At 37.5% G+C, this 27,495-nt stretch overlaps 1 protein-coding gene across 1 annotated transcript in view; it reads right to left on the bottom strand.

Moving 5' to 3' along the window:
- Musk (muscle associated receptor tyrosine kinase) overlaps positions 1-27,495 on the bottom strand; it is a 100,351-nt gene that overhangs the window by 34,819 nt on the left and 38,037 nt on the right. The window contains exons 6-8 of the mRNA XM_078047941.1: positions 20,194-20,223; positions 13,726-13,850; positions 2,165-2,324 (exon numbers count right to left, since the gene is read on the bottom strand). Coding sequence (XP_077904067.1) covers positions 2,165-2,324; positions 13,726-13,850; positions 20,194-20,223 — 315 coding nt within the window. The remainder of the gene's footprint in view (positions 1-2,164; positions 2,325-13,725; positions 13,851-20,193; positions 20,224-27,495) is intronic.

The following is a 27,495-nucleotide window of genomic DNA, read 5'->3' as shown; positions in this document are numbered from 1 at the left end:
TGAAAGAAAAATTTTCTCTTATCTTCAGTGGAAGTGTAGGTTAATCTAAATCGGATCCATTTATTTGCTCGAGTTGGAGTATTCATATGTCAATATGTTGTCTTCATATAATGAATATATGGCATGTGTACACACACACATATATATACCTATACATTATATAGATATATAGATAGCTAAATTGAATAGGTGTATTTATTTACTTAATAGGTATTGATCATATAATCAAAGAAAACAAAGATAATGTGACTAGAATAATTCCAGTAATTCAAAGGCATCAGAAATTTCTAGTACCTCCTGGGCCTTCTCATGTCCTCATGTTTTGCTTTTATTTATATATTACTGTTTGTCCTACACATCTCCTCAATCTTAAACGCTTCAGAATTCATTCTCCTGCCCCGTTACCAGAGGACCTCCCTGGCCGACTCAAGCCCTTATACATTGCATTTCTCTCCTAGCAGATCCTGGGCCTCCTCCTCTTCTCTCTGTACCAATCATTGCTGCTGTTGTTCCGGTCTTCATGACTTTTCTAGACTCCTGGAAGAGTTTCCTAGCTACTTGCCATGCTTCCAAACCACTTGACATCCTCCCTCCTGTCAATTTGCTAAAGGACATATCTGACCAGAGCACTTATTTCCTCTAAAATAACTAAATGACTTCCCATTGATGGACAAGTGCATTAAACCTACCCAGGCCTAAACTGGTTAGAGCCCACACTTCAAACTTTTCTTCCCACTTTTCACCTGACTGCAGTCTCCATCATGTTCTAGACCACTGACTTGCTGCTTTGTGAACATATTTCAACCTGTTTATCTTGTACACACATCTTCTGTTCAAATACTACCTCTTTCCCAAGGACTCCCTTCAACTCTTCCTCTGCTGTTGTTCTTGGTCTGTGTTTCTGCAATACAGCATAGTCTGAGCTATCTAAATGTGGCTGGCTAACTTCCCCTCTAGATTGACAGTTCCTGGAAAGCAAGACCCGTTTCTTAATTGTTTCCATTCCTTACTTTACCCAACACATCCAGGATATTTAATAAATGCATATAAAAGTGCTCTATAAAAATAGCAAAATACTGTGTAAATAGAAAACATTTAATTTCATTTCATTTTAAATTGAGTTGAATTTACTTTAGGAGTTGTGCTATTCTCTGGAAGAAATGATTTTCCCTAATATGACACTACAGGTGGACATATTCCAGGAGGTGGTACAGGGACACTTAGTTTTGGAGTCTTTCTTTCATGGGTATGCCCCAGAGGCCCAGTTTTGTCTAGTGTTCCCAATGTATTTCTCTGAAGCCTCTGTTTACTTTGCACTAAAAAATCACATACATTACTGGAAAGTTCTTCATCAGGGAAGATCAAAGAAGTGGCACTGTAATAAGAAACAGCAGGCTCTGGGGAGCTGGCCCTGGGCAAGGTTCTACCAGTGCCTTACATGTGGGGCCAAACACCTCTCTGCTGATCCCTGGACAGTAGGCCTGCTATGAATATAGTATGCCTGGCATTTCCTGATACGGGGATTATTTCCAACTCTACGAATTCCATAAATGTTCTCAGAAGCCTTTGGGACATTTAAATTTTAAAAATAAACCTTTATAACACAACACAAATATCCTAGAAATCCGTGTGTCAGCTCTTTTCCTTGAAAATACCTGTATGTCCTGCTGTTGCATAAAACAGGAAAGGAACAACCATAAGAGTGTTACTCACAGGAACAAATGCCCCAAGAAGTAGCCATGCAAAATTGGCTCACATATGGTAAATATCCGACAACTTAGTCCTGGAGAGCCCTGGGGAGTTTGGATAACTCAAAAAGAGAAAGAAATGGGAAGGGGAGGAAAAGGAAATTGTAAAAAAAGAAAAAATAAAGAAGAAGGTAAGGAAGAAGAGAAGGGAGGGAGGAATGGGGGAAGGGAGAGAGGAAAGAAAAGAAAGAGACAGAAAGAAGTGAGCTCCTCAAGTTGTTGCTCAACAATTGGACAATCATGTGAGGATTTAGTTTGTGAAGCAACAAATTAGCCAAAATCCATATCTAGGTCACCTCTGGAGTATTCTCACTGGGGACTGGAGGAGATAAAGGTTTTTCCCAATGCCAGATGTGGTGGAATAGCACCCACTCTCCCCTCTCCTGCAGCCACGGGATCATGCAGGGCCATCTTACCTGATACACTGATGGTGGCAGCAGCCTTCGCTGTACTGAATTTCTCTCCGTGTCTATTGGTAGCTATGCATGTGTAGAGACCTGGCTTGGTGATAAACAGCTGCAGCCGCGAGTCAATCACTCGGTCTTTCACACTCTCTTGAATGGACCCAGAAGAAACCTGATGGAGTACAGGGAAAAGAAAAAGTAGAACTAGGTCAAGGATTTCCTAATATGTCATACTAGTAAACTAGAAGGGAAAAACATTGGGATTATGATCAAAAGGCATGTGGTAGATTGCAAAAGTAGCCAAAAATGTTTCCGGCCCTCGGCCCAGGACCTTACAGTGCGACTGTAGCTCTTCAGAGGTAGTATCTCTTTCCACACTTTGAATCTGGGTTAGTTTGCCACTAATGTTTTAGGATGGTTGAGCAGAGACTTGTAAAGTTCTTGCATACTGTGGCCTGCTTTCCTTTTGCTTTGAAGCCTGTGACCCCCTGTGGACAAGCCAGTGCTAGCCTGATAGGAGAAAACACACGTGGTCATTTACCTCCACTGCTTCAGATAGGAGCCAACAGCGCCGTTAAACATACGGGTAAGTCTATTCTGGACCAACCAGTACACAGTCAAGCTGCTAATCACAAGAGCCAGACTGGTCAAGATCAGGCAATCTTGACCCAAATCTGTAACCCTAGCTGGCTTTTGGCAGATTAATAAATGGTTGTTGTTAAGTCACTAAGTTTTGGGGTGGTTTGTAATATAGCAACAGATACTTAATGTAAAGTATGGAAGATGATGCCCTAAGCAGATCCTCCAAGATGCTTCCTCTATTTCCTGAAGAAAGGGACAGTCAAGTATGAGGGATTACAGATCTCTGGAATTCTTTTCATAACATGTGATCAGTTCTCCATAAATGCATATCAGAAAGATAAATGAATATTTTAAAAAATGGTTGCAAAGCCAAGTCTCTCTCTAAGACACAGCATTCATATTGCTGGACTTCTGAAACCAGAAAATCAAATGTCCTTGAAAAGCTAGAATATCAGTGCAATATTCGCACACAATTGAGAGGTTAATTGACAGTACTTATTCCACAGTCACCATAACTCTAACTGTATGATAAAGAAAGCTGCCCAGCACATTCTACCATGTTGCAGAGTTAGAATCCGTACCCTAGTTGATCTGATACCAAAACCCATGCTTTTAATCATCATATTTCTTAGTCCTTCCCCAGTCCTGGAAGGGAGACAAGTGAGGAGCCATTAGAAATAAGAACAGCAACAGTAACTGTTAAAGTTTAGATCTCAAGTGCCCCCTGAAGCCTCCTATGTAAAAGGTTTGTTCACTACTCTGTCACTAGTGGGAGGTTAGGGCAGGGCAAGAGGACTAGTGGGAGGAAATTACAACATTGATGGGAATATTGGTCCCCCAGGTCTTTCCCTCTTTCTCTCCCTGCTTCCTGGTTGCCATGAGGCGAGCCCCCTCCTCTACTGCCATGATGTACCGTGGTGCCACAGGCCCAAAGCAACGGGCCCAGGGAACCATGGACTGAAACCTCTGAATCACTGAGCTAAAATAAGTCTTTCCTCCTTTTGAGTTGATTTTTCTCAGGTGTTTTCTCACAGTGATAGAAAGCTGACTAACAGAACAACCTCAACCAATCAACCAACGAGGAATAAAATAAATGTCTGAGATATGTCATGGCCAAGGCGGTGGCACTTTTTGTAATGGTTATTTCTTCACTGTTTTCCTGAGTACTGTACCTACCATCTTTTCAATAATTAGTCCCTAATTCTCACTACTTCTATGGGGGGGGGGGGAAGGATGCCAATTTGAGGGAAATTCATGTAAAATGACAATTAAGGAAAAACCCATGTTATGCCTTAGCCTTGCTTGGAGGAGTATAAATAGGGCCAGAGGGAATCTGAGCCTGGTTACCTTGGAAGAGATTCCTCTAATAGTAGGAAATGAAGCTGAGAAAGAGGAATCTGGAGCCAATTATCTTACTATTTTGCAGGAGAGAGGATTTTCAAAGACTGGCAATTCTCCCTAGCTCCAGGTGGCCCCTGTCCTTGGCACCAAAGCTTTCTCTAGCAATGAGGCAGGGAAAGTTTGTCCAATTCACTTCTTTCTCTTTTTATTCTCTACCCTCACTACGAGTCTCACCACTAGTCTCCATACCTATGATGAAAACTGGCTTATGTGAGTATCAGTTTACCTTAACTGGGGAAAATTCCCAGGTCAGATCAAGTGTTATGGCATTTTCCCCAGATAAGCAACCTCAAGTGGAAAGAAAAATATCTTTCTGAGATACACCCTAAGTTGGAAATTCTAGTTGAATTCATCACTATCATATTTATCAGAAGTTCAATGTCTTATGGATCTGAGCATGCAAGTTAGAAAGAACTGAACAATTTGAAGTCCAATTTTGGACTTCCCCTGAATTGGAATACAAAGCAGCAAGGAGAAAAAACAAAAACAAAACAAAACAAAAAAACAATGAGTACAAACCCTATGTTCAACTGACATGCTCTATGCTGTTTCATATTTTGTTTTGTTTTTTAAAATAATCCCATTTCAGTTTGTGTATTACGTGGAATTCGTAGGGCCACTGCTTTCCTCCTTTGCAAATCTGTTTCTCTCCTTCAAGAAGCAGGGCCATGCAATGCCTTGGAGACAACTTAGAAATAAGTAATTCCGAAATGCTGCTTAGACTCCCACTATTTTCATGTTCACACCTAAGAAAGCCACTGCTAAATACCTCCTCAAGGTCACTGAAAACATCCTTTGTAGGAAAGAGACACAGTTTTTAAGCTGCCTGAGCTCTCTTCTCCTGGATTCCACCCAGGTGTTGAAATAGTTTGGTGAGGAGACCAGCAAATTGGGAGGCTCACCCCTGCATTATGACGTGGCTCCTAAGTGCTTTTCCTCCTGTGTCCAGAGACCTCACTTGATTCAGTGGGTGACTCATGCACAGCAGGCCTTGTTAGTCATAGTTTGAATTTGTTTTTCTTTCTTCATAGATCATCCTGACCAACAGTTTAGTATTTTTGATGATCTGAAAATAAAAACAACCCTCTGCCCTCTATTTGATCTTTTTGCCTCCCTGCTTTAAAAGATCAAAGGGACTAGTTCAGATTATCACTGTGAGCTTTCACCAAGATATGCCTAAAAAATACAGAGGACAATGCCCCGCCCCTGTATTTGGGGGTGTTATATCTGAGATTGAACCAACTGTGGAGTGAAAATATATTTTTTAAATTGCATCTATACTGAACATGTACAGATTTTTTTCTTTGACATTATCCTCTAAACAATACAGTATAACTACTGCTTATACAGCATTTACATTGTATTAGGTATTTAAAGTATATGGGAGGATTGCATAAGATTACATGCAAATAATACTCCATTTTATATAATAAAAATGAACATTCAGGGATTTTGTTAACCACAGGGGTCCTGGAACCAACTCCCCAAGCTCCCTGAGGGATGACTGTACTTAATTGAAATGACTCTGTCTGGAGTTTACAGTAAGTACATTGGTTTCTGCAAATCACTCAGGCACTCTGCCTTGAAGGAGCCATATACACAGCTCTGTGCTCTGGGGATAGGGTTTTGTCTTTTTGGTTAAGGATAGCTTTGTGCGGCCATGGATGTGTTAATTTGATTGACCACACTAATCATTTCACTGTGTTATATGTAAAATCAAACCACCATGTTATACACCTTAAAGATGTAGAAGAAAAAAATAATAAGATTTTTTTTAAAAGCAGTAAAATAGAAAGTTCTATCAAATAGTCTTAATAATGCACAGCTGAAACAGTGTGTACAAAAACTCTTTGAAGGTGATATAGCAGTCCTGACAAATAGAATATTTTTATGTATCATTAATAGGTTTTTTTTTTGTGTGTGTGTGGTGCTAGAGATTAAACCCAGGGTCTTGTGCATGCAAGACAAGCACTCTACCAACTGAGCTATATACCTAGCCCTCATTAATACATTTTAAATTGAGAGATGTTGCTGTATCAATTCTGCATAAAATATAGACAAGCCTCCTTTTAAGAATTTTAAAAACCACAATCTTCAACATAAATGGTTTGGCTATTTATTTTACAAAATTCCTCTATTAAATTAAGATACTTCAACTTTTAAAATGTCTTAGGAATTACATTTGTTGGACAAAGAGAGACAGACATGTAATTTTTTCTAAATTTTTAGTTGAATGTGCAAATATCAGAGGTATTATTAACATAACTTTAAATAAATCCAGTTATAAAAATTACAAGGATTTTAGTTTTAAAAAGTAAGCTCTGCTCCGTTCACATCAAATTACTACATCAAATTACTTGTAAAAGGAAAATAATATTACCAGTGAGTCTAAAGTTCATCTGTGACTACAAATTTCCATGAAAAAAATAAAAGAATGGTATTTCCATAGGAAGAAAGCAAAATATTTCTTAATCATTTTAGAGTATGTTGCTTGACTTTCTCCAGCTCTTGGGCTAACGGTCCAGGGTTTTAATTTACTGGCATGTGCACAGGGTGGGGGTGGGGAAGAGGAGCAATCCCATCTTTCAGATGGCTGAGTACTTAGGAGCATGTCCGGAGGTTAGTTTACTAGCTCCTAGTTAAAGTCACAGTTCAAACTGTTTTATTCTGTGCCAACTGTCTCCCAGCTCTATATCTGTCTTCATTCAATACCCTAAAACAATATCAGGGCTGTGGGCTCCTTCATATTCTCTTGGATGCACTTTCTGAGTTGCTACTTTCACAATGTTCAATGCCTGAAATTGCCTCCATTTCCTGTGGTTTGCGTCAGTAAGGGCAAGGGCATGTGGATTTCGGTTTGGGCTTGGGTAGTGTTACCAAGAACTTGGCAGTAAGAACAACACATGCTCTCTGACCATAAGAACTGCGGGTATACTTTTGCTTTCTTCCTGAATCAAAGTCACCGTTGGTGTATTTTATTCCTGTTTTAGCCTCAGAAGGGCTAGATCTGTTTTGCCTTATACTTTTGATGAGTCGTATCTCGAATGATTAATTTGAGGCTCTTTTATTGTTCCTGAACTCCAACAGAGAATGATCACGTATCCTCCACATATCTACTCTCATGCAAGCCTTTTGGAAATACTGAATTTTAAAAAGCATGCCTAACCATTTCTTCATTACTGTAAGACAAATGAGTAAAGTTACATGTCAGCCTCCCAATTTCCTTAGCATGTCTTTATGCCACCTTCAGAGGCTTATGTCAACTACGACAGCTTCACGGAAGAGTCACAAAACACACTGCCAACTAGGATTGGATTTCAACTGACACTTGAAATTTATTTAGAGTGGTAAAGCAGAGCAGGGACTATGTGCTACTTTATTATAACCTAACAGAATTAGAGAACCTTAGTCCGATGTTATACTAGAGGTCATCTTTGACAGCCATCTGACGTCTGTGTCATTATCCACATGAGGGATCCATGTCTGAGTGGCAAATGGAACTCCCTTCAAATCACATTAGCTGAAGAGGGACATTCTTAAGTCAGCTAACTGTGTCTAATTCTCATTCTGTCATGGCTTGAGTTACAAGTGACAAAGTGGTAATTTGTTTGCTCACTGTCTTCTGAAGGGATCTAGGATAGATAAGATGAACCAATCTTAATAACAAATTATAAGAAAGTGGTTTTTCTTAGGTATCAGAAAAAGATAAAAGGAACTTTCCGTCAACACAACAGAAGTGAAAACAAGAATGAATAATTGAAAGCCTTGGAGGATTGCAAAAATATAGAAGATGTCCTTTGTTATGGGTAGCCATAAAATTTGGCATCCTGTTTTACATCTTATCAAAATTTCACACAAGGACACAGTTTGTTTTCCACAGCCTTCCCTCCCCTCTCCTTCCTCTTCCTGTGCCCTGTGTCCTAGTTCTCATTTTTCAGGGCTCCAGCCAACCAGTCTTCTTAGGACACACTGCATCACAGGGAGCAGGCCCCCGGAGGGGTGGGAGTATAGAGCAGAACATTACTTTCTGAGATTTCTTTTTTAATTTAATTTTTTTAAAATTTTACCTTTTTAGCTTAATACAGCATAACCAACAAATAGAAATTGTATATATTTATAAATTGATGTTTTGATATAGGTATACATTGTGAAATGATCACCACAAACAAGCTAGTTGACCGATCATCTCACATACGCTTCTTTTATGCTGCAGAATTCTAAGTTTATAGGTCACCCATTAATGGGTTTCTTCTTAAAGTTTTTGTCTTTAACGTTCTGTTATATTTTTCCAGAGTATTTGCCTTATTTTGTTTGCTATTTAATTCAGATGAGGAAACCCTGTAACAGTCTAAAAAAGAAAGGAATCAAAGCCATTTAGGAGTAAGAACTATGTTATGAAAAAACACTATGGGATTTGGGGTCTTCTCCTTGTAGACACCAGGACACCAGGAGTACATGCACATGGAGACATGGCCACATGAGAACACTGCAAGATGGCCAGGGGAAACTATCTACAAGTCAGAAAGTGAGATCTCACTAGAAACCAGCCCGGATGGCACCTTGATCTTGAACTTTCAGTTTTCAGAGCCATGAGAAAATTAATTTCTGTTGTTTAAGTCACCCCATCCATTCTATTCTGATATTGTTAGCTCTAGCAAATTAATATAATCCTGGAGAAGAGAAAGTTGAGAGGATATGCAATAATCCAAGTCCATGAAGGAAAGTGCCTTAGGTTGGGTAGAAATAAAATTTAATATGATGTGAATTATACCAAAAGATTTTGCCTACCTATAAGAAAAAAAAAAAGAAGTCTCCCATTTTCTTGTTGAAATACTTGCTTTAAAAATAATTGGAGGGAGCTGGGATTGTGGCTCAGAGGTAGAGAGCTTACCTAGCATGTGTGAGGCCCTAGGTTCAATTCTCAGCACCACATTAAAAAAAAAATTAAAAATGGTATTGTGTCAACCTACAACTAAAAAACAAATGTTAAAAAACAAAAAAGCATAATTTGAGACATCCTTTGTCTCTAGTATGCTACTGTTACTATAGTGCAATATGATAACCTATGTTCACTACAACCAAGATACCAAAAAAAAAAAAAAAAAAAAAGACTATCCTACAGGAGATGGAAGATGAAAATAACCAAGCACCAGTTGGATGACTTATCAAGGTTTGTGTTGGTAAGTTATTCTGAGTCATTCTTTCCCCACCCAAAGGTCTGGTTTGGACATGTACCATATCTCTTTAATGAATGACAGGGTGTCCTAGCTAGGATAAGCTTAAGAGTTGACTTAAGTCTCCTATTGTGTAGTAAAGGATTAAAAGGTTAGTTTGATGGGCTTAAGGTGCTCAAACCCTGCACCTTACAAAGAAAAGTCCTCCCTGTGGCTCTTGGGGACATCCTATTACCCCTTGGAATATTCTATCTGATAGGAGTATCTTTGCATCCTGAGAATTTGGGTCATACCAGATAGTTTACATTAACCATGTGAGTTAAAATGAATACTTCTTTCTGTTCACCTGTAACCCTAGAACATACTGCATCCATTTTATTTCTGGAGGTCTAAGATCAGTCCTGTCAGTATTTTTTTGTCTAGGTAATTGACCTCCAGTAACAACTCTGGATACCTATGCTAGGTTGAGCATCCCTGGATGGCAGTACTTTAACATGTTGTCACATATGATTGTTGGGAATTAAGTACTGTTGTTGCAACTTTATTGGGAGAGGAAAACTGATTCCCTCTTACGGATTTTAATCATTTTTCTTTTCCTGCCCTAGACTTTAGCCATAATAGCTTTTCTGAGTTCTGTGAGTGTTTCTAAAGAATCATCAAAGAAGAGTGTACATGAATGTGTGTTTGGAGTCTTGTGGATCCTAACACACCTGAAATGTGTAGACAAAACGGACAAATATCTAAAGGGCCAGGTTGAGCTGCCTGGCAACTCCAGTGGAAGAAGCAAAGAGAAGGAAGCTCTCTTCATGATTTAGGCTCCCAGAGTTCTTAGATACAAAGGTTTTTATAGAAGATCTGAATTGTAGTCCTTTTCCATCTTCCCAAGAGGACCTTTTGGGGAAATAAATAACTCCAATAAAGACACCTCCTATCAACTAACAAATTGGAGGCTAAACAGAAGAGGGCTGACCTAAGGAAAACGCATTCCTAGTATTGTCTTAAATGTTCCCTAGTCTCTGAAGAATTATGAACATGTCCATGAGGGAAAAATGCAATTTAAAATACCTGGCAGGTGCAGAAGGTATACGGTGAAATTGCGAGGGCATCAGTTAAATGATAACTCTCCTGCTTCAATTACTTCTCCTCTCTTCCTCCTACCCAACCCTGACATAGTGACACAGAGCAGCTAAGAAGTGAGAGGATCACAGTTGAGCAGGAGCTAAGAAACCAACCACAATTCCTCTGTGGAAGCATGACTACAATAGTCCTGAGAAGGGAGGAAGGGATAAGTCTTCCTGCTTATGAATGCATTTGGATGTCTCAGTTATTACTTAGGACAAGACACCTCAAATTACTAAATTAGGATGATGTTAATGATTTAAAATCATATAAGAGTGTCCAGAAAAATCACAAAGCCTGCTTGAGGTAGGCTTCTCTGGTAGCAAAAGAACCCACTTTGCTGAATAAGGGACAGAGAAAATAATAAAGATTGTATTACATGAAAATCATGCTTATTCAATGCCTAAGTTATAATAATAATCATTTTAGCTCATATCTTTATTCTTTTTCCACCTGAAATCTTATCAGATAAATAAACTCTAAAATCAAGAAAAATAAGTTCAGAGAAAGATGGAAGGTATCGTAATCAAAGGACCAGACATTTTTAGTAATTTTTGGAAGATTAAGAGAGATGATGTGAATGGATTGATAGATAGATTAATATCAAGTAACTAAAATCTAACACAAAAGAAGAGGTTTCTTGGGAGGGGAAGAGACACATTTTGGGGGCTGAGGTTATGGCTCAGAGGTAGAGCACTTGCTTACCTTGTATTAAGCACTGGGTTTGATGCTCAGCACTACATATAAATAAATGAATAAAATAAAGGCCAATCGACAACTAAAAAAAAAAAAAAGACATACACACACAAACACACACTTTTCCAAGAGTCCTGGAAAATTTCAAAGGTGAGATAGGTAAGCTGTAAGCAGAAGTAGACTTAGAGAATTCAGCAAGGTACCTGAAGAATTTTGGGGGGCTATTATATATGCATGGAGCACCAGGCTGAGGCATCAGCTCATGAGCTAGAGCTTGTGGATGAGATTTCCTTGTTGGGGCTTTCTATGGTGGACAACTCTCAGGGTAATAGAGCCTGAGGAAATGCATACAGACTATGTAGGGCTACCCTTATCTCTCCACAAAAATAGGCCAAACCAAAAGAACTAAAAGATTGATGTTTTGAACCAAATCCATTTAATAGCAGTCTAACTAGAGAGAACGTGGAGAGGAGAAAAGCATTAGTCAGAGATACAGTAGAGGAAACATCTAAGTTTGAGAGAAATTTGCATCTCATCTGCCTCACCTCCAGCTCTGTACCAAAGGAAAATACATAAATGTACCAACAATTCTATAAGCCTGGCATAATATTATTAGCAGCATAATCATAATAGCGCACTAAAAGAATAGACCATTCCCATTTTTGAAAATGGAGGCAGTAATCTAGAATAAAATTTGGAGCAATTTGAAACAACACCATGAAACAAACAAACAAACAAAACGATGTTTCAAGGAATAAAAGTGATTCAAGTAAAGGAAATTTTTCAATTCAAAGTGAAAACTACATGTTCATCAAAAAGCCATATAATTACTGGCAAGGCATTTTATTGCTTATAAAATATCTTTCAATTAAAAGCAATTATTAAATTAAGAATTAACATATTTTCACTTTACCTAATGCATTAAGCATATCAGCAACTAGAAATTGCATGAAAATCAAATGTAAATAGACAAATGATAGAACTTATACAATATAATGACAATAATAACTTATGACAGGTTCCTTTTTCAGATATTGGATAAGCTAGGTTATTCATACAAATCCTCACACAAACAAATTAAAATTCTGAGAAAAAAAAATTTAACAGATATAACAAAACTTAGATACTCTCCATGGTTAAGATACTTTTCCAAAGCCAGAAAAATTGAACTTTTTTTTTTGGATAGCCAAATCTAACTTCAGAACCCATAAAAGCATTAAAGATACAATAAATTGAGAACTCAAAGAACTAGTTATCAGGGACATTTCAGTGTGAACTACAAGTGAAGTAGCCCACATAAAGAATGACATTATAATTATTAAGCATACATTATAATTATCTGGGATGTCCAAGGAGCTTCAAACCTTAATGACATTATAATTATTAAGCATACATTATAATTATCTGGGATGTCCAAGGAGCTTCAAACCAGGATTAGTTGCAGCTCTTGTTCCCTAGCAGAAACAAGAAAAAATTCTCTCCAAGGGAAATTACCTTCATCTAGACCTCAAATTAGTTTCTGATATTTTTTCAATACAATGAACTGCATGTAATCAAAGATAACGAGGCACACAAGAAAACAGAATACAATGAACAAGAATCAGAAAGAAAACAGAAACAGACCTACAATGGTATTCCATCCCATGCAAATAAAAGCCAAAGTTATTTCCATGACCTACCCAAATCTGTAGGATCCACAAGGCCTGCACACACCCCTTCCTGCTTTGCTCTTTGCTCATTCACCTCTAGCCATGCTGACTTCCTTGCTGTTTCTCTGATAGAACATGCATATCCTTATCTCAGAGCCTTTGTCAGGTTATCTTGTCAAGCTATGTACAAAATCTCCTTCATCTCAGAGATTTGCTCAAATGTCTTTGTTTTAATGAAGCTTGACCCTGTTGAAAACAGACTCTCTCTCCCTACGGTCAATTTTTCTGTCTTCTTTTCTACCTTGATTATTTTTTTTCACAGCATTTGATAGAATCTACATAAAATATACAGTCTCTTCTTTGTCTTATTGTTTGTCTGTCTTTATTCATCAGGATGCCAGCTCTCTTTAAGGGCAGGGAACTTTGCCTGTTTCATTTGCTCCTGTTTTTACAGGACCTGGAGTAATGCTCAATGCTCCCATGCTCAACATATATTTATAGAATGAAAAAATAAAGTGTTAAAAGCAGGGCCTAGATCAAAACATTACCTCATATGTGTTAGCTCTTAATACCACTATTAAAAATGAAGAAAGGTATGTTGAACTGACAGATGTGGATTCTAATTCCAGATTGCTTTTCCCTAAACTGCCTTCCAGCAGGGAACTTATCTTTCACTGGAGGATTTTATGAAAGTGCATGGAAAGGATTTGTTACCTCTTCCTTTTTGACACAAAGGCACAAAGAAAGCATTTGATTTCTGACTATTCCCAGTGATACAAGAAAAGAAGCAACTCCTGGCATCCAAATTCGAAGACAGTGATTTCCAGGACAAAAATAGATGCAGGTGGGACCAATGATAGAAATAAAAATAACTCCCCAAATCTATGGTCTGTCTTGAACTTCACCACCAGTGGGTCTTCCCCAAACAAGTCCCCATACACATGACACTCACAGCATTTCCATTTTCAATCCAGCTGATAGTGGGGACAGGGATGCCTGTTGCTGTACAGCGCAGGGTCACAAAGGAGCCAAAGGAGACATTGTGGGATTCAGGAGCCCGCAGGATTCTGGCAAAAACTGTTAGGAAGACAGAAGTGGTGAGTGACTCTCCAATAGAGAATGACCAAGTTACAGCGGCCTTTAAAAAATGCAAATCCCACCATGTTTCCCTCTGTCTTAAGGTCAACACCAAATCCCTGGTCTCCAAGGCCTTCACGCCACGGATCTTGCATCACCAGCCACGTTCCCAGTGTAGGAGCTTGCCCCCACTATTCCTCCCTCTGGTACACTCATCCTGGGTCTACATATGGTAGATTCTTTGTATGGCTTAAGTTTCTGTTTAAGTGTCAGTTCCTTAGAAAGAATCTTTACCCACCCAACACACAGTGTAGCCTTCGCCCATTCATTCTCTCTTCATCCAATCTTATCATCTCTGCAGACCCTTACCACTATCTGATTGTGTGAAACCAAAAATTTTTCTAGTTTCATTCACTGCTATGTGCAGTACCCAGAGGAGTCCCTGATCAGAGGGAGCACAGGATATCAGGATACACTTTATGGAATTGAAGAAATAACTGATTCATGTTCTGCACCCTCTCAGTATCTAAGGGGGAGGTCAGACAAAAATCCATCACACTTTTCAGAGACTGAATTGACATATTGGCAAAAAAGAGTATTTTAGATAAAATGTGGGTAGGAGAATGAGTAATTTATGTTTCTTTCTGAGGCTGGATTCCCTCATTAAATAAAATGAAGCTCTTTTGATGTGAGAAGTTCTACCTTTAACTAAAGAATAGGGCTGAGGCCCAGAATGTATCATAAATTGGAAGGTAATTAGAATCTCAGAATTATTAAACTGGGAAGAGGCTTCAGAGATGGACCAGATTTCTGTTATTACTTTATAGATGTGGAAATCAAATCCCACTCAAATTACTTTTCTCAAAGTAAAAAAAGCGATGGGTGAGAAACTTGTTTTTATGTCTTCTGACCTCAAATAAATTTCCTTTTAAAGTGTTGTTAAATCTTTTTGATTGCCTATTACACTGTAAGTATAATCATTTCTTCTCCTGTCCATTGTTTTCTAGGACTTAAGCACAGAACATAACCTCAGAGTATGAAGCCCTAGTTAACACTATGATTTGAAGCTTAGCTCTTCTAGTTAGTTGACATTTGTGGAGGTTGGGTTTTTGAAAGTATGGAGAGAGGGTGTATACTAGACAGGAGACGTGCAAGACAATGACAGATCAAGGCAAGAGCTGTGTTAGAATATCCATTAAAAAGGATTATATAATTCAAAGAGATAAAGGAAAATGTGATTTACTTGACAACTGGATCTTTTTAGAAAATTTGAATTTGATTTCCAGTCTCTTGATATTGAGAATTCTAAGAATTGAAATATAGAATTTAGACACATAAATATTGGATTCCAAAGCCAGGAGAACAGAAAAGCAATAAAGGTGCTTTCTTCAAAGGAAACAAGTGGTTTAAAAATAAAAGGCAAAAAAAGACATCAAATGTTTAAAATATAACTGTATATGTGCCCCCAAAAACAAAAAATTGAACCCGATTTTAAGGTTCCCGGGGTCTAACTGCCAACCTACAAATACAGAGGGTTCAGAGAACGTGCTAAACATCACCATAGAGAAGCATTTCAGTAAAAGTCAGAATACAGAAAAATTTAAAAGGGAAAATTATTTAGTTTCTTTAATAAAAAACAACAATGAAGGGAGAAGTGATCTCTTATAGATTAAAACAATTATAAAGGACATACCACCCAGATGCAATATGTGGTTGTCTTTGAATTCTCATTCTACCAACTTAGTCTAGGTTCACAGGCTGTGGACTTCCGACAAGGAACCCTGACTGATTGGCATCCTAGAAGAGTGCACTCAGGGATCTTCCTTTTAATGTTTCTGGTAACAAAATAGAGACCTAGACTGTACAAAATATTTGAGTCCTTGTGCATCATTTGGCTGAAATAACTCTTGTGTATTTGGTATTATGGTTTCTGAGTGTGAGAATACTGCAATGAATATCTTATGGGTCTCTTTGCCTCTGAGAATCAGAAACAAGTAAGAATCCTGGAGAGATTTGGACTTGGGTCATTTTAATTTTATGGGTGCTGGAAAAGTGATCTAATAACATTGACAATACCTTGAACTTGAATGAGAACATTCTGGCTGAAGATGAGTAGGATAAGAAAATGTCTTAATTTATAAAGGCAAGAATTTTAATTTGGGGACTTCAATTCTTCTTGGAAATGTAGAAATCAGGGACAGTTTATATTGCTGTAATTAACAGCTTTTTTTTTTCCTCCCTTTGGCTGGTATTACTTGGAATATCATCTGGAATCGTTGCAAAGCCTCTAATGATCCATATTGCACAACCTAGTTAAGCATAATGTGTAAATAAATCAGAGTAAAGTTCTACAGTTCAAAGTAATGTTGAAGTTGATTTAATCAGTACATTTCTCACCCCATATCAGAATCTCTAGGGGCTCTAGCGAGATACATAAAAGATACTGACTCACAATAGCTAAACTATGGAAACAACCTAGATGCCCTTCAATAAATGAACAGATTTTTAAAATGTGGCATATATACGATGGAATATTACTCAGCAATAAAAGAGAATAAAGTCATGGCATTTGCAGGTAAATAGATGGAGTTAGAGAAGATAATGCTAAGTGAAGTTAGCCAATCCCCCCCACCCCCGCAAAAAAAAATGCCAAATGTTTTTTTTTTTATATAAGGAGGCTGATTCATAGTGGGATAGGGAAAGGGAGCATGGGAGGAATAGACAAACACTAGATAGGACAGAGGGGTTGGAGGGAAGGGAGGGGGCATCTAGTTATTAATGATGATGAAATGTGATGATCATTATCATCCAAAGTACATTCATGAAGACACGAATTGGTGTGAATATACTTTGTTTACAACCAGAGATATGAAAAATTGTGCTCTATATGTGTAATAAGAATTGTAATGCATTCCTCTGTCATATATAAATAAATAAATGAAAGAGAGACTGACATTGCTAGTAGCATTTCCAGCTCAAGACTGTGCTGATAAACTGCTGATCTCCTCCCTGAAGGGAGCATGTTTGCCCTTTAGGCTGATAATGGGTCGCCTTGTTAAGTTTGAAGTGTTAATAGAAGAAGGAAACCAGGGATTAAAGGGAATCTGGTCCCTCCTGCTCTCTAACATTCTCTCCAAAAGATCAAATAGAAACTTAGCCCTTTTCCCCAGTATTGAAAGTTATCTTCAACCCTTCCTTTCAGTTTTCCTCTGCTCTCAAAGCAGAGTCTAAATGTCTTCAGGGTTTCAAATGTCTCTTTATCTACTGCCTCCTTTCTTCATCCCCTGACCCTGGTCCATCTTTCCTCTTAATCCTTAGCACTACTTCATCACTGCTAATCTGTTCCTCTGTTGGTTGTCAGTCTCTTTCCCTGGAATGTAAGTATCACAAGGACAAGGTTTGCCCTTTAACAGGTTGACTCATGTACCTAGATACCTGCCTCCTGCATGGTTCATGGTAAGTTCCCAATAAGTGTTTGCCAAATGAATGGATGAATGAGTGAATGACTTCTCTGGTGAGATTGCAAGAAGGGACATATACATGTGTGAGCATTTCAGCCCTTCTTTGGACCGACATTCTCCCAGCAAGTCTGCATATAGGAAGGGTAGAGGTTGACGTGTGATTGATAGATAGCAATTTCATCAGGTCAGGGTTCTCCATCCAACAACCAGGAGTGAAATGGAGAAGATTGGGGAGAAGTTGAGAAGGATGGGGAAACAAGTTATGGTTATGTTACACTAGTTTTTAAGTGGACTAGAATGTTCTCTCTGATAAGTGGATGCTGACCCATAATGGGGAGGGGGGGCAAAGGCAGGGGAGGAGAGAGAGGATGGGGGCCTGAAAGATGATGGAATGAGAAGGACACCATTACCCTAGGTACATTCATGATAGCACATGTGTTGTGACACTACATCATGTACAATCAGAGAAATGAAAATTGTGCTACGTTTGTGTGCAATGAATCAAAATGCATTCTGCTTTCATATATACCTAATTAGAATAAACGAATAAATTAATTTTAAAAAGGAATGTTTGATTTTTTAAAATATATTTTTTAGTTGTCAATTGACCTTTATTTTATTTATTTATATGTGGTGCTGAGGATGGAATCCGGTACCTTACACATACCAGGCAAGCGCTCTATCATGGAGCCACAACCCCAGCTCCAAAAGCTTGATTTTCAATCCAGCTTTATCAGCAAAAAAACTGATAGCCTTTTATACATCTATATTTGTTTTCAATTCTAACTATGAAAGGTGAAGGGTTAGTGAAAGAAATTCCATCACATTTGAGATCACTGAGAACAATAAAGTCAGTTGCAATTAAAAACAAAAACCAGACTCATGCCCATCAATAATAAAACACTTGCAATAATAAACTTGACTGTAGTTCAGGAGTAAATCCCCAGAATTACAGTGGTAGCCACAAACTAAAAATACATTCTAAGTCATTCATTTAAAATGTAATGCAGTAGATTTCTTATCCAATAAAATATGCATTAAATATCCTTATTTTGTAATTTATTTGTAGGAAATTAAATATCAGTGTTTTGTTACATAAACAAGTCAACTGCTTACTAGAAGGGGCATAAAATTACTTAGTAACTTAGAAAATATTTATAATGGTTTGATATGGATTTTTAAGAAAAAATCATCAAGCTCTTCTTCCTGTATTTAGCCTTATCTATCATTCTCCAATTCACTGTGGGTTTTTTTCCCATTCATTTTCCTGTGGGTATGCAAGTTGTTATTCTTCTGCAAAATGGAAGATAGACACAGGCAATATATTTATCCCTGGGTTTTCTCTCAGGGAATCTGTTCATGAGTTTTGGGCTTTACTTTTCTTGGGCAGATTTGCAGAGATGACTGCAGATTAAGAATCTTATATTCAAAACTGTACTTATGCAGCCAGTAATTAAAAATTCTTTTTAACACAACCTGTTTTATTTTCTGTGTGTGTCTCCACTTCCCCCTGCATTTTCCAAGCTCTCTTGAAATTAATGAGCAGTATGGCCTGGAATGAACTACCTCTCTTTTCTTGGTGAGGGAGCAGTGTCAGAGGAATATTTAAGTCTCTGGTCAATTTCTATTTCTGAGCAATTACTTCAAAGGATAAGATGAATGTACATGAATTTTACTTTTTCTTACTCTTTTCTTTCTTATTTTCTAGCTTCCCTTAAAGAGGTTTCTACATGATTCAAACCAACAATGACTGATCAGAACATGTTGAAAAAATTTAAAAAACAAAAAATGCAAAAAACTGTAACTCTCGCTCTCTTCCCCAAATCACACAGAACCAGGCGAATTTAGTTGTAAGATACCTGGTATTTAGAAAGAGGAAAATATTTCAAATACATATTTAGCCTGCCTATACTGAAAATCTAAAATCTGAAAAAAAATTCTCTGAAATCTGAAATGCTGATAGACTTTTATACATCTATATTTGTTTTCAGTTCTAACTATGAAAGATAACATCATTCTCAACATTTTTCAAATTTGGAGCATTTTGGATTTTTAGATTTTTGGATTATTGATAACATCTATGCAAATATTCCAAAATTTGAAAAACTGAAATCTGAAACACTTTCAATCCCCATCATTTTACATAAGGGAGACTCAACCTGTATCTTATTAGAGACTCAAAGATAAAGAGGTACTAAGTCAAATTGTACCACAGGAAAACTCATGAAGTTCATCCCCAAAGCACCAAAGTTTAGGTCAGCAGAGCACAAACTTGGGGTTTATTCAGGATGCAAGGTACTTAGTGATGGAAAACTCGTGTTCTACAAATTTGATTTTTAGTCACTTTCTTCTAACCACATTCCACAAAAATGTATATGTCTGCATGCAGTTAAAGTGAAATATTTTTTGTCAATTGGAGCAATTGCATAATATTTCTCATCCTGTTGAGAGTGGAGAATAAAGCCTAATCTGGCTCCATGACATTTCAACATTCTCCAAAATTTTAGTCCCACCCATCGACTCAGAAAAGAGGTCTTTTAGGGAAGGGTAACTTTCTGTTCCAACCTGTGGAGATGTATATTTTTGTTCTGATTGATTTCGTTTCATTTTGTTTCCAGAGTTTGGATCACCTGATTTAAATATTCCTGTTGACTTGAGTCTTAAGAAATGTAAATGGCCAATAAGCTGATCATATCACAGAGCAGCCTATCGACTGACTGACGCTGTTACATGCTGTGACCTCATATCCCATGGTTTGTTTGTTGTTTCTTGACAGAATAAGGGCACTTAGAGGAGTTTGTAAGGTCAGGCATAGCGACTGACTGCAAAAGGGCCTTACATTTAAAAAGCAGCAGCACAGAGATTAAAAAAAAAAAAAATACCTTTAGTATCCTGGTCAGGTTCGCTTTCTTCTATTAATAGAAACAAGACACAACAAACAAACACAATAAACACACAAACAAAACAATACATCATGAAAAGGGAACTCTTTGACCCCAGAACATCAATTCCTGCAGCATGATTCATTAGAAACTGCTTGCTTCTTCTTTCAATAAGAACTGACTGTGATGGGGGAACTGCTGGCCCTTCTGAAAGCAAACTGTTCCATAAGATCCCCAATGACTACTTTTCGTCAGGCAGTACTGTACAGAGAATAAACTACAGCGCACCCCACAGCACAGCTCATTCATGCATTTCTATCTTGATGCAGACAACGGCCCTTTCTTTCAAAGCAACAGAGTACCACTATTCTCAGAAACCGGGCTCCCCCTCGCAGCTTGGCTTCTCCTCTTACTGAGGCCCTGTTATGGAGTCAGTGATGTTGAATCTGGGATCTCAGCTATCATTTCTATGGCAATAGACTTATGTTGTGGTAAACAGAGGATTAGGGGGTTTCTGTACAACCAGAGCCTACCACCAAGGGAGATCTGCCACTCTGATCTAACTCCCAGAGGCTGCTCAGAGAGCAGAGGGGGGGCCTGTCAAGACCTCGGGGACCTGCCAGTGAAGCGCTGGTCAGAGAAAAAAATCTAAAAGCTTCTAAGTTGGATATAAAGGGTCGAGAATTCGTAAACTTTACAGGACCCTAGATGAGAGAAATCAAAAACCGAATTAATTATTCCCAAATGTTTATTATAACTGTATCAGATAAAGACCCGCCCACCCCCACCCCCAGCCCTGGCTCCCAAGGAGCTCTATTATTTTTTTTTTTCCTTTCTGGGGGATTTATTTATTTGTGTCAATTTAGATCTTTTTAAATGATCAGCTGACTGTAATATTTGTTTATAAGTAAAAAATAGTGATGCTGATCTAATGGCTTTAAATGACAAGAATACTCTCTTCAGAGATTGTGGAGAACTCATATCCTCCATCATCTCTGAACTCTCTCCATATCTCTGTCATGGAGCTTAATTAACATTACCCAACCCAGTTTTGAGACCAAGAATCTAAGGTTTGCTGCAGGTGTTGAGTCAGAAACTCACCCATGGAGTTTTCTGCTCTTGGCACCCCATGGAGGTCATTTTTACCCTTAACACCTCATCTCCTTAAATTTAAATGAATTTATGATTTCTCAATTCGATTTTACTTTGAACTTTCCCTACTACCTCCACCAACCAAGTCAGTGGCACACTCTAGTTTTATTTTTTAGGTAGTCACTTAAAACTTCTGAATTTTGAACATATGGCTAGAAGGAGGTTTAGAGGCTGTCTGTCAAACAAACCTCTAAATGAAGAAACTGAATTTTTGCAACGTACCCAGGAGTGCCTGGTGACTTAAATATTGAATCTTAGGTTTCCATCTGGACACTGGAAACTAGCAGAGTACCCATTTGTATCATAGACCTTAATCAAAAAAAGCAAATGGAGGTCCAATAGTTGGGCCAGATAAAGCCTCAAAAAACTGTATGTGAATAGTTTGGGGCTAAGCAGGCTTTCTAGTTCCTTGGAACCATGTACTTGTTTCCAAGAATGGAAGAAAATTCTTTCTTTGGTCTTTTTTCTTTCCTCCACCTGTCAAGTATTTCTGAGTGGTTGGCGGGCCATGACTCCTATGGATATTAAGTGTTTTTATTTCACAGCTATTAAAGCTTCAAAATTTTATTCTAGTCAAGCTGAAGAGCAACAGTAAATGTTGAAAATCATATTCACTTGCCATTTTCTTCTCTTACCCTCCTTTTTTCGGGTTTCTAGGGAAAGTGCAGATCAATTCTGAGTCTCCTTTCAAAGTTGCTCCATGGATGTGTTACTGGACTACATTTGAACTATATGCTTGAAGCATAGGCCCTGTTGGAAAAATGTTGATTTCCCTTTGGTGTTTTTCACTTTGATGTTATTGTTGTTATTACTGTTTATTTTGCTTAATTTTATTTATTTTTTTTGTATTGGGAGAAGTGAAGTTTTGAAAGAATACACCTATTTCCTCTACTATGGATCAATAGAAACAATGTAAGAGATGAAAGAATGTTTAGGATTTGTTGTTTTCTCAATATGAAATTTGGTTCTACCAGAAATTTAACTTCCACATAGAAATTATCAAAATTTCTTTCTACGAATAAATGCAAATATGCAACTTAATATATAATACATGCTTCTGCATTAATACACACACATATATACACATGCACACACAATTGAGGTTACTTTAAATTAGGGGAAATTATGGAAGAATAACCCATAAAATCTATTTAAACTTCAGTACACACATTCAATGTATCAGCTTTTTGGTCATTTCAAGATCAAACTGGAGTCTTGATTGTCAGTGTGTCTAGCTTATCTAGCCTGGTGTGATTTCTCCTGGATTCTGAACTTATTGTTTTACCACTTACTAATTTTAAAATTCTCTGCTTCATGCTCTTTCTTCCCATTTCTTGTTAAATTCTCACTTAAGTGCTTTGTATGTAATGCACTGGTTTTTTCTTCCAAGTTGCTTTTTTAATCTTCTTTAGGGAGTTAGGGTTAGAACTATACTGGGCTCAGTATCATAATTTCATTGTTGGTTTTTTCCTCCTAAAATATCACATGGTCTTTTCAGAATAAATAAAATACTTAATTTTTAAAGTTCTTTTCCATTTGGATTTAGAGTGTGTTTTCCTTTTGCTATCTTGGGACTGTCCAGTAGAATAGAGACTGACTACTCTTATTGATATAATCTATTCATTTTGCTTCAACATTCAAATGAAGGAGTGATTCATCATTTTCTTGAATAATTTGTGGGATGCTCAGTATCATTACAGCAACCCATTTTGGTCAACTTTGTTAAAAAACAAAAAAATTTGGATAGGAACCAAATTGCCCACTCAAGCAATAATGATTTCTCCGGTACCAACAGGACTCCATAAATCCCAACCTGAAATAAGGATCAGACAAACTACAGTTTGGCCAGGACTGCCTGACTATACATCCTTATTGAACCCTGCTTTTTCAAGCTGAAGAGCAACAGTAAATGTTGAAAATTGTATTCACTTGTCATTTTCTTCTCTTACCCTCCTTCTTCTGTATAATCCGGAAGCTCTTGTCAGTATCCTCAAAGACAAGGATTGGGATGCTAGTTCTCCCCCATCCCTTGTTCTTCCTGTTATGGTCATATTATTTTACCACCACTGACTGATCCCTCTAATCAGACCATTGAGGTGACGGGTGACTGAATCTGTCTGGTGGGACTCCCCAAGTAAAGTCTCTGACTTAGGATTCCAGTAACATCTATTGGAAACCATGAATATCCAACACCCATTTTTATACATTTTGCTCTTATTATGGATTTTCTTCCCTAACTTGACTGTGTATATGTGTATGTGAGATTTAATTTTAAGAAAGATAGAATAAGGTTTTTTTTCTATTCAGTTCACTCTGTTAGTTGAACAGTGAAGAAATTTGGAGGATGTATCTATTGTTATATAGGAGGAAGCAAAGCCATCAAGATTCCCTGACAGAAATAAAAGAAATACATTTGAAAAATCAGGCAGACCTGATGGAAAGAAAGAGAAAATAGGCAGAACTTTGAAAAAGTTTGCATTCTTTTTGGTGACAAAATAGAGAGAAGCCCCCTGCAAAAAATAATAGGGATTTGTCTACATAGAGTGGAGGTCTCAGAGGAGGCTGATACTGCACATCCTTTGCTCTTTGTTGGATGGCATTGGAACCTCCTCTTTCTGGTAATAAAATTATCATGAGGAAAAATGTGCAAATAAATTAAACAACTTGGAGGTGAAGTCAAATATGACATGGCTAACCCTCTAATATCTTGGAAGGGTATTAGAGAAGTGTTTTGGGAAGGTTTGAGCAATAGTTGAACACTGAAATCGTGAAGGGAAAGATTTGAGATATGTATGAAAAAGATTCTCTGAGCATGAGAATTTCAGACAGTTTCCAGGTGTACTAGTCCATTTCTTATCTCAATGATTAGGATTAAAAAGAACCCCAGGCATTAGATCAGAGACTCTGCGCCCACTAGAAAGGAAAGTAGGCCCAAATCTCCATCATATCAGCTTAGGAACCAAATTCCTCTACAAGAGTCCTAAAGCACAAGAAGTAATCAATAAATGAGAATGTATCAAACTAAAGAGCTTCTTCACAGCAAAGGAAACAATCAAGAACATGAAGAGAGAGCCTACAGAATGAGAGAAAAATCTTTGCTACCTGTACCTCAGATAGAGCACTAACCTCCAGGATATATAAAGAACTCAAAAAACTTAACACCAATAAAACCCAAATAACCCAGTCAATAAATTGGCAAAGGAACTGAGCAGACACTTAACAGAAGAAGAAATGTGAATGGTCAACAAATATGTAAAAAAAAAAGTTCAACATCACTAGCAATTAGAGAAATGCAAATTAAAAGTACAGGGATTTCATCTCACTCCTGTCAGAATGGCACTTGTCAAGAATACAAGTAACAATAAAAGTTGGTGAGAATATGGAGAAAAATGTACACTGATACATTTCCGGTGGGACTGCAAACTAGTGTAACCACTCTTAAAAGCAGTACAGCAATTCCTCAGAAAATTTGGAATGGTACAACCATTTGACCCAGTTATCCCACTTTTTGGCATATACTCAGAGGACTTAAAATCAGCATTCTATGTATGGTAACACAGCCACATCAATGTTCATAGAAGCTCAATTCACAATAGCTAAACTATACAACCAACCTGGTTGCCTTTCAACAGATGAATGGATGAAGAAAACATGGTGTATTTATACAATGGAATATTTCTCAGACATAAAGAAGAATGAAATTATGGCATTTGCTGGTAAATGGGTATAACTGGGAATTATAATGCTAAGTGAAATAAGTCAATTCCAAAAAGCCAAAGGCTGAATATTCTCTCTGATATGCAGATGCTGATTCACAATAGGTGGGGCAGGGAGGGAGAAGTGGAAGTTCATTGGATGGGTGTGGGGAAGGGGAGAAAGAGGAGGATGGGAATGGGAAAGACAGTAGAATTAATTGAACAAAATTTCCCTATATTCATGTATGAATATACCACAAATGTAATTCCACATCATGAACAACCACAACAATGAGAAGTTATACTCCATGTAAGTATGATATGTCAAAATACATTCTACTGTCATATATAACTAAAAAGAACAAATAAAAATAAATAAACTTACATTAAATTTAAAAAATGATTAAATAAGTCATGTAGTGGCATATAACAGAAAGGCTCTGGATCTAGGCTGCCTGGTTAAAAGTCAGGCTATAATTAATTTATAACAGGTATTTCTGCTATGTAAGAAAACTATCTAGATGTGTGTACATGGGTGTGTTTTATTTATGAATAGTATAGGATTATCATGTTAGTTAAAGTAGCTTTGGAGTCGATACTCTTGTGTTTTCTAGATGGATAAAAACATCACCTTTAAATATTGATACTTTTGACTTCTTTCCAATAATAATACACATTTTAATTTATTACGTATTCCACTGAGTAGAATTCACATGATGATATGTCATAATTATATCATGAAGACTACTAATCAGGATGGTACTGTGAATTCATAAGTAATCTAGGTAGAAAAAATACACAGCAATAATAGAAAAGTTATAATTCTTTGTTACCTAAAAAGACAAAAGTATGTTCAAAACCAAAATGAATATTTCAGTTCATAAGAAGCAGGCGAAACACAATAGATAAGCAGGAACTCTTGAGTTCAGGTTCTCTGAACAGGGAGCAGGGGTTAAAGTTTGATCTCTCTGGCAGTGCACCAGCTGGGGTGGGGGACTGGAGATTTTGGTTCCCTCCTTGAAACCAGAGGGCAAGAGTGAAAGAAGCTTATCTGTGGAAGGCTCAAGAAGGAGTCCTGGTGCTGTTGCTCAATGCGTGCCATGCTTCCAGTTGCCAACTCCAGAACATGACAGACTGGGGGTCAGAACTTCCATTCACAACACCTCATTAAAATGCAGGAGCTGGAAGAATTCCTAAAAGCAACCTCCAAAATTACTGGAAATGGGAAAAATTATTTCAAAGACAGGATAATGTAAAGGGCAAATTATAACTTTCACAGTTACACTGGGAAAACAAGTGCTAAGACATTTAATGTAGGAATTGGGAAGTTAATTCACTCTGGAAGAAAATAAAGCCATTCAAAAAGAGAGTATAAGAAGCAAAAAAATAAAAAATAATAATATTTATTTAAAAAGGAACAGGGAATTAGGAGCAAAAAGTCAAAACTGAAATACAATCAATGATCCTAAAAAAAGAAAAATGCTAGAAATTAAAAATGCAATAACTGAACAAAATTACACACATACAAAAGATACGATAAACTCAAACTTGGACAAGGTCAACGGAAGAATCAGTAAAAAAAGATGTTAGTATTATGTAATTATACAGCTCTCAGTCCAAAGAGAAAAAAAAATGTGAAACATTAAGTACGAAATGGAGAAAACAAACTTGGAGGGTCAACTATATCCTTACAGGTAGGTGAGAGGTAAAGAAGGGGAAAGGCCAAGAGGCAATATTCAAAGAGAGAACAGTTGAGATTTTTCCTACTTCAAGAAATATTTGAATACCTAGATGGATTAAAGTAGTGGCTTTTAAAACTTGAAATTTATCAGAAGCACTTGTGAGGCTGAAAAAAAATAAGTGCTGGCAAAATGATTGAGATTGCTGAATACAATTTTTTTTTTTTTTTGGTCTGGAGCCTGAGGATCTGTATTTTGCAGAAGTACTTGAAAACTGTCAAGTGTTTCCAAGTGGCAGTGGGATTGTAAACCACTGTGGAAATGAATACATAGTGGGATAAATAAAAATAATTTGACACTGTTGTGGTTTTGAAATGCATCCACAAATCCTCCCTTGGAAAAGTAGGAGTCGAATTTTTCTCCTTAGAGGTGGATTGGACTTAGTGACTCATTTCTGACAAATAGAATGTGGCAGAGATGATCACTCATGGCTTCTGAGGCTAGGTCATAGAAATATTACTGATTCCTCCTCATATTTATTAGAGCTCAGGAAAGCTCTAGGACAAGAAAGACACCATCTTGTGAGGACACTCAAGCAGTCCAAGGAGGGACCTCTATGGGGAGGAATGGAGGCTTTTCACCAGCCAGCATCAACTTGCAACAACGAATGAGCTGGACCCCTGAGCCCAGTCAAGCTTCCAGATGACTGAGGAAATGGTCAACATCTTGACTGTAAACATGATTTGGAGGGTGGCCCAGCGGAGCCACTTTGGAAT

This window comes from Ictidomys tridecemlineatus, chromosome 4 (assembly GCF_052094955.1).
Source record: "Ictidomys tridecemlineatus isolate mIctTri1 chromosome 4, mIctTri1.hap1, whole genome shotgun sequence".
In the NCBI taxonomy this organism is placed as follows: domain Eukaryota; kingdom Metazoa; phylum Chordata; class Mammalia; order Rodentia; family Sciuridae; genus Ictidomys; species Ictidomys tridecemlineatus.
This window is presented reverse-complemented; position numbering and strand designations above follow the sequence as displayed.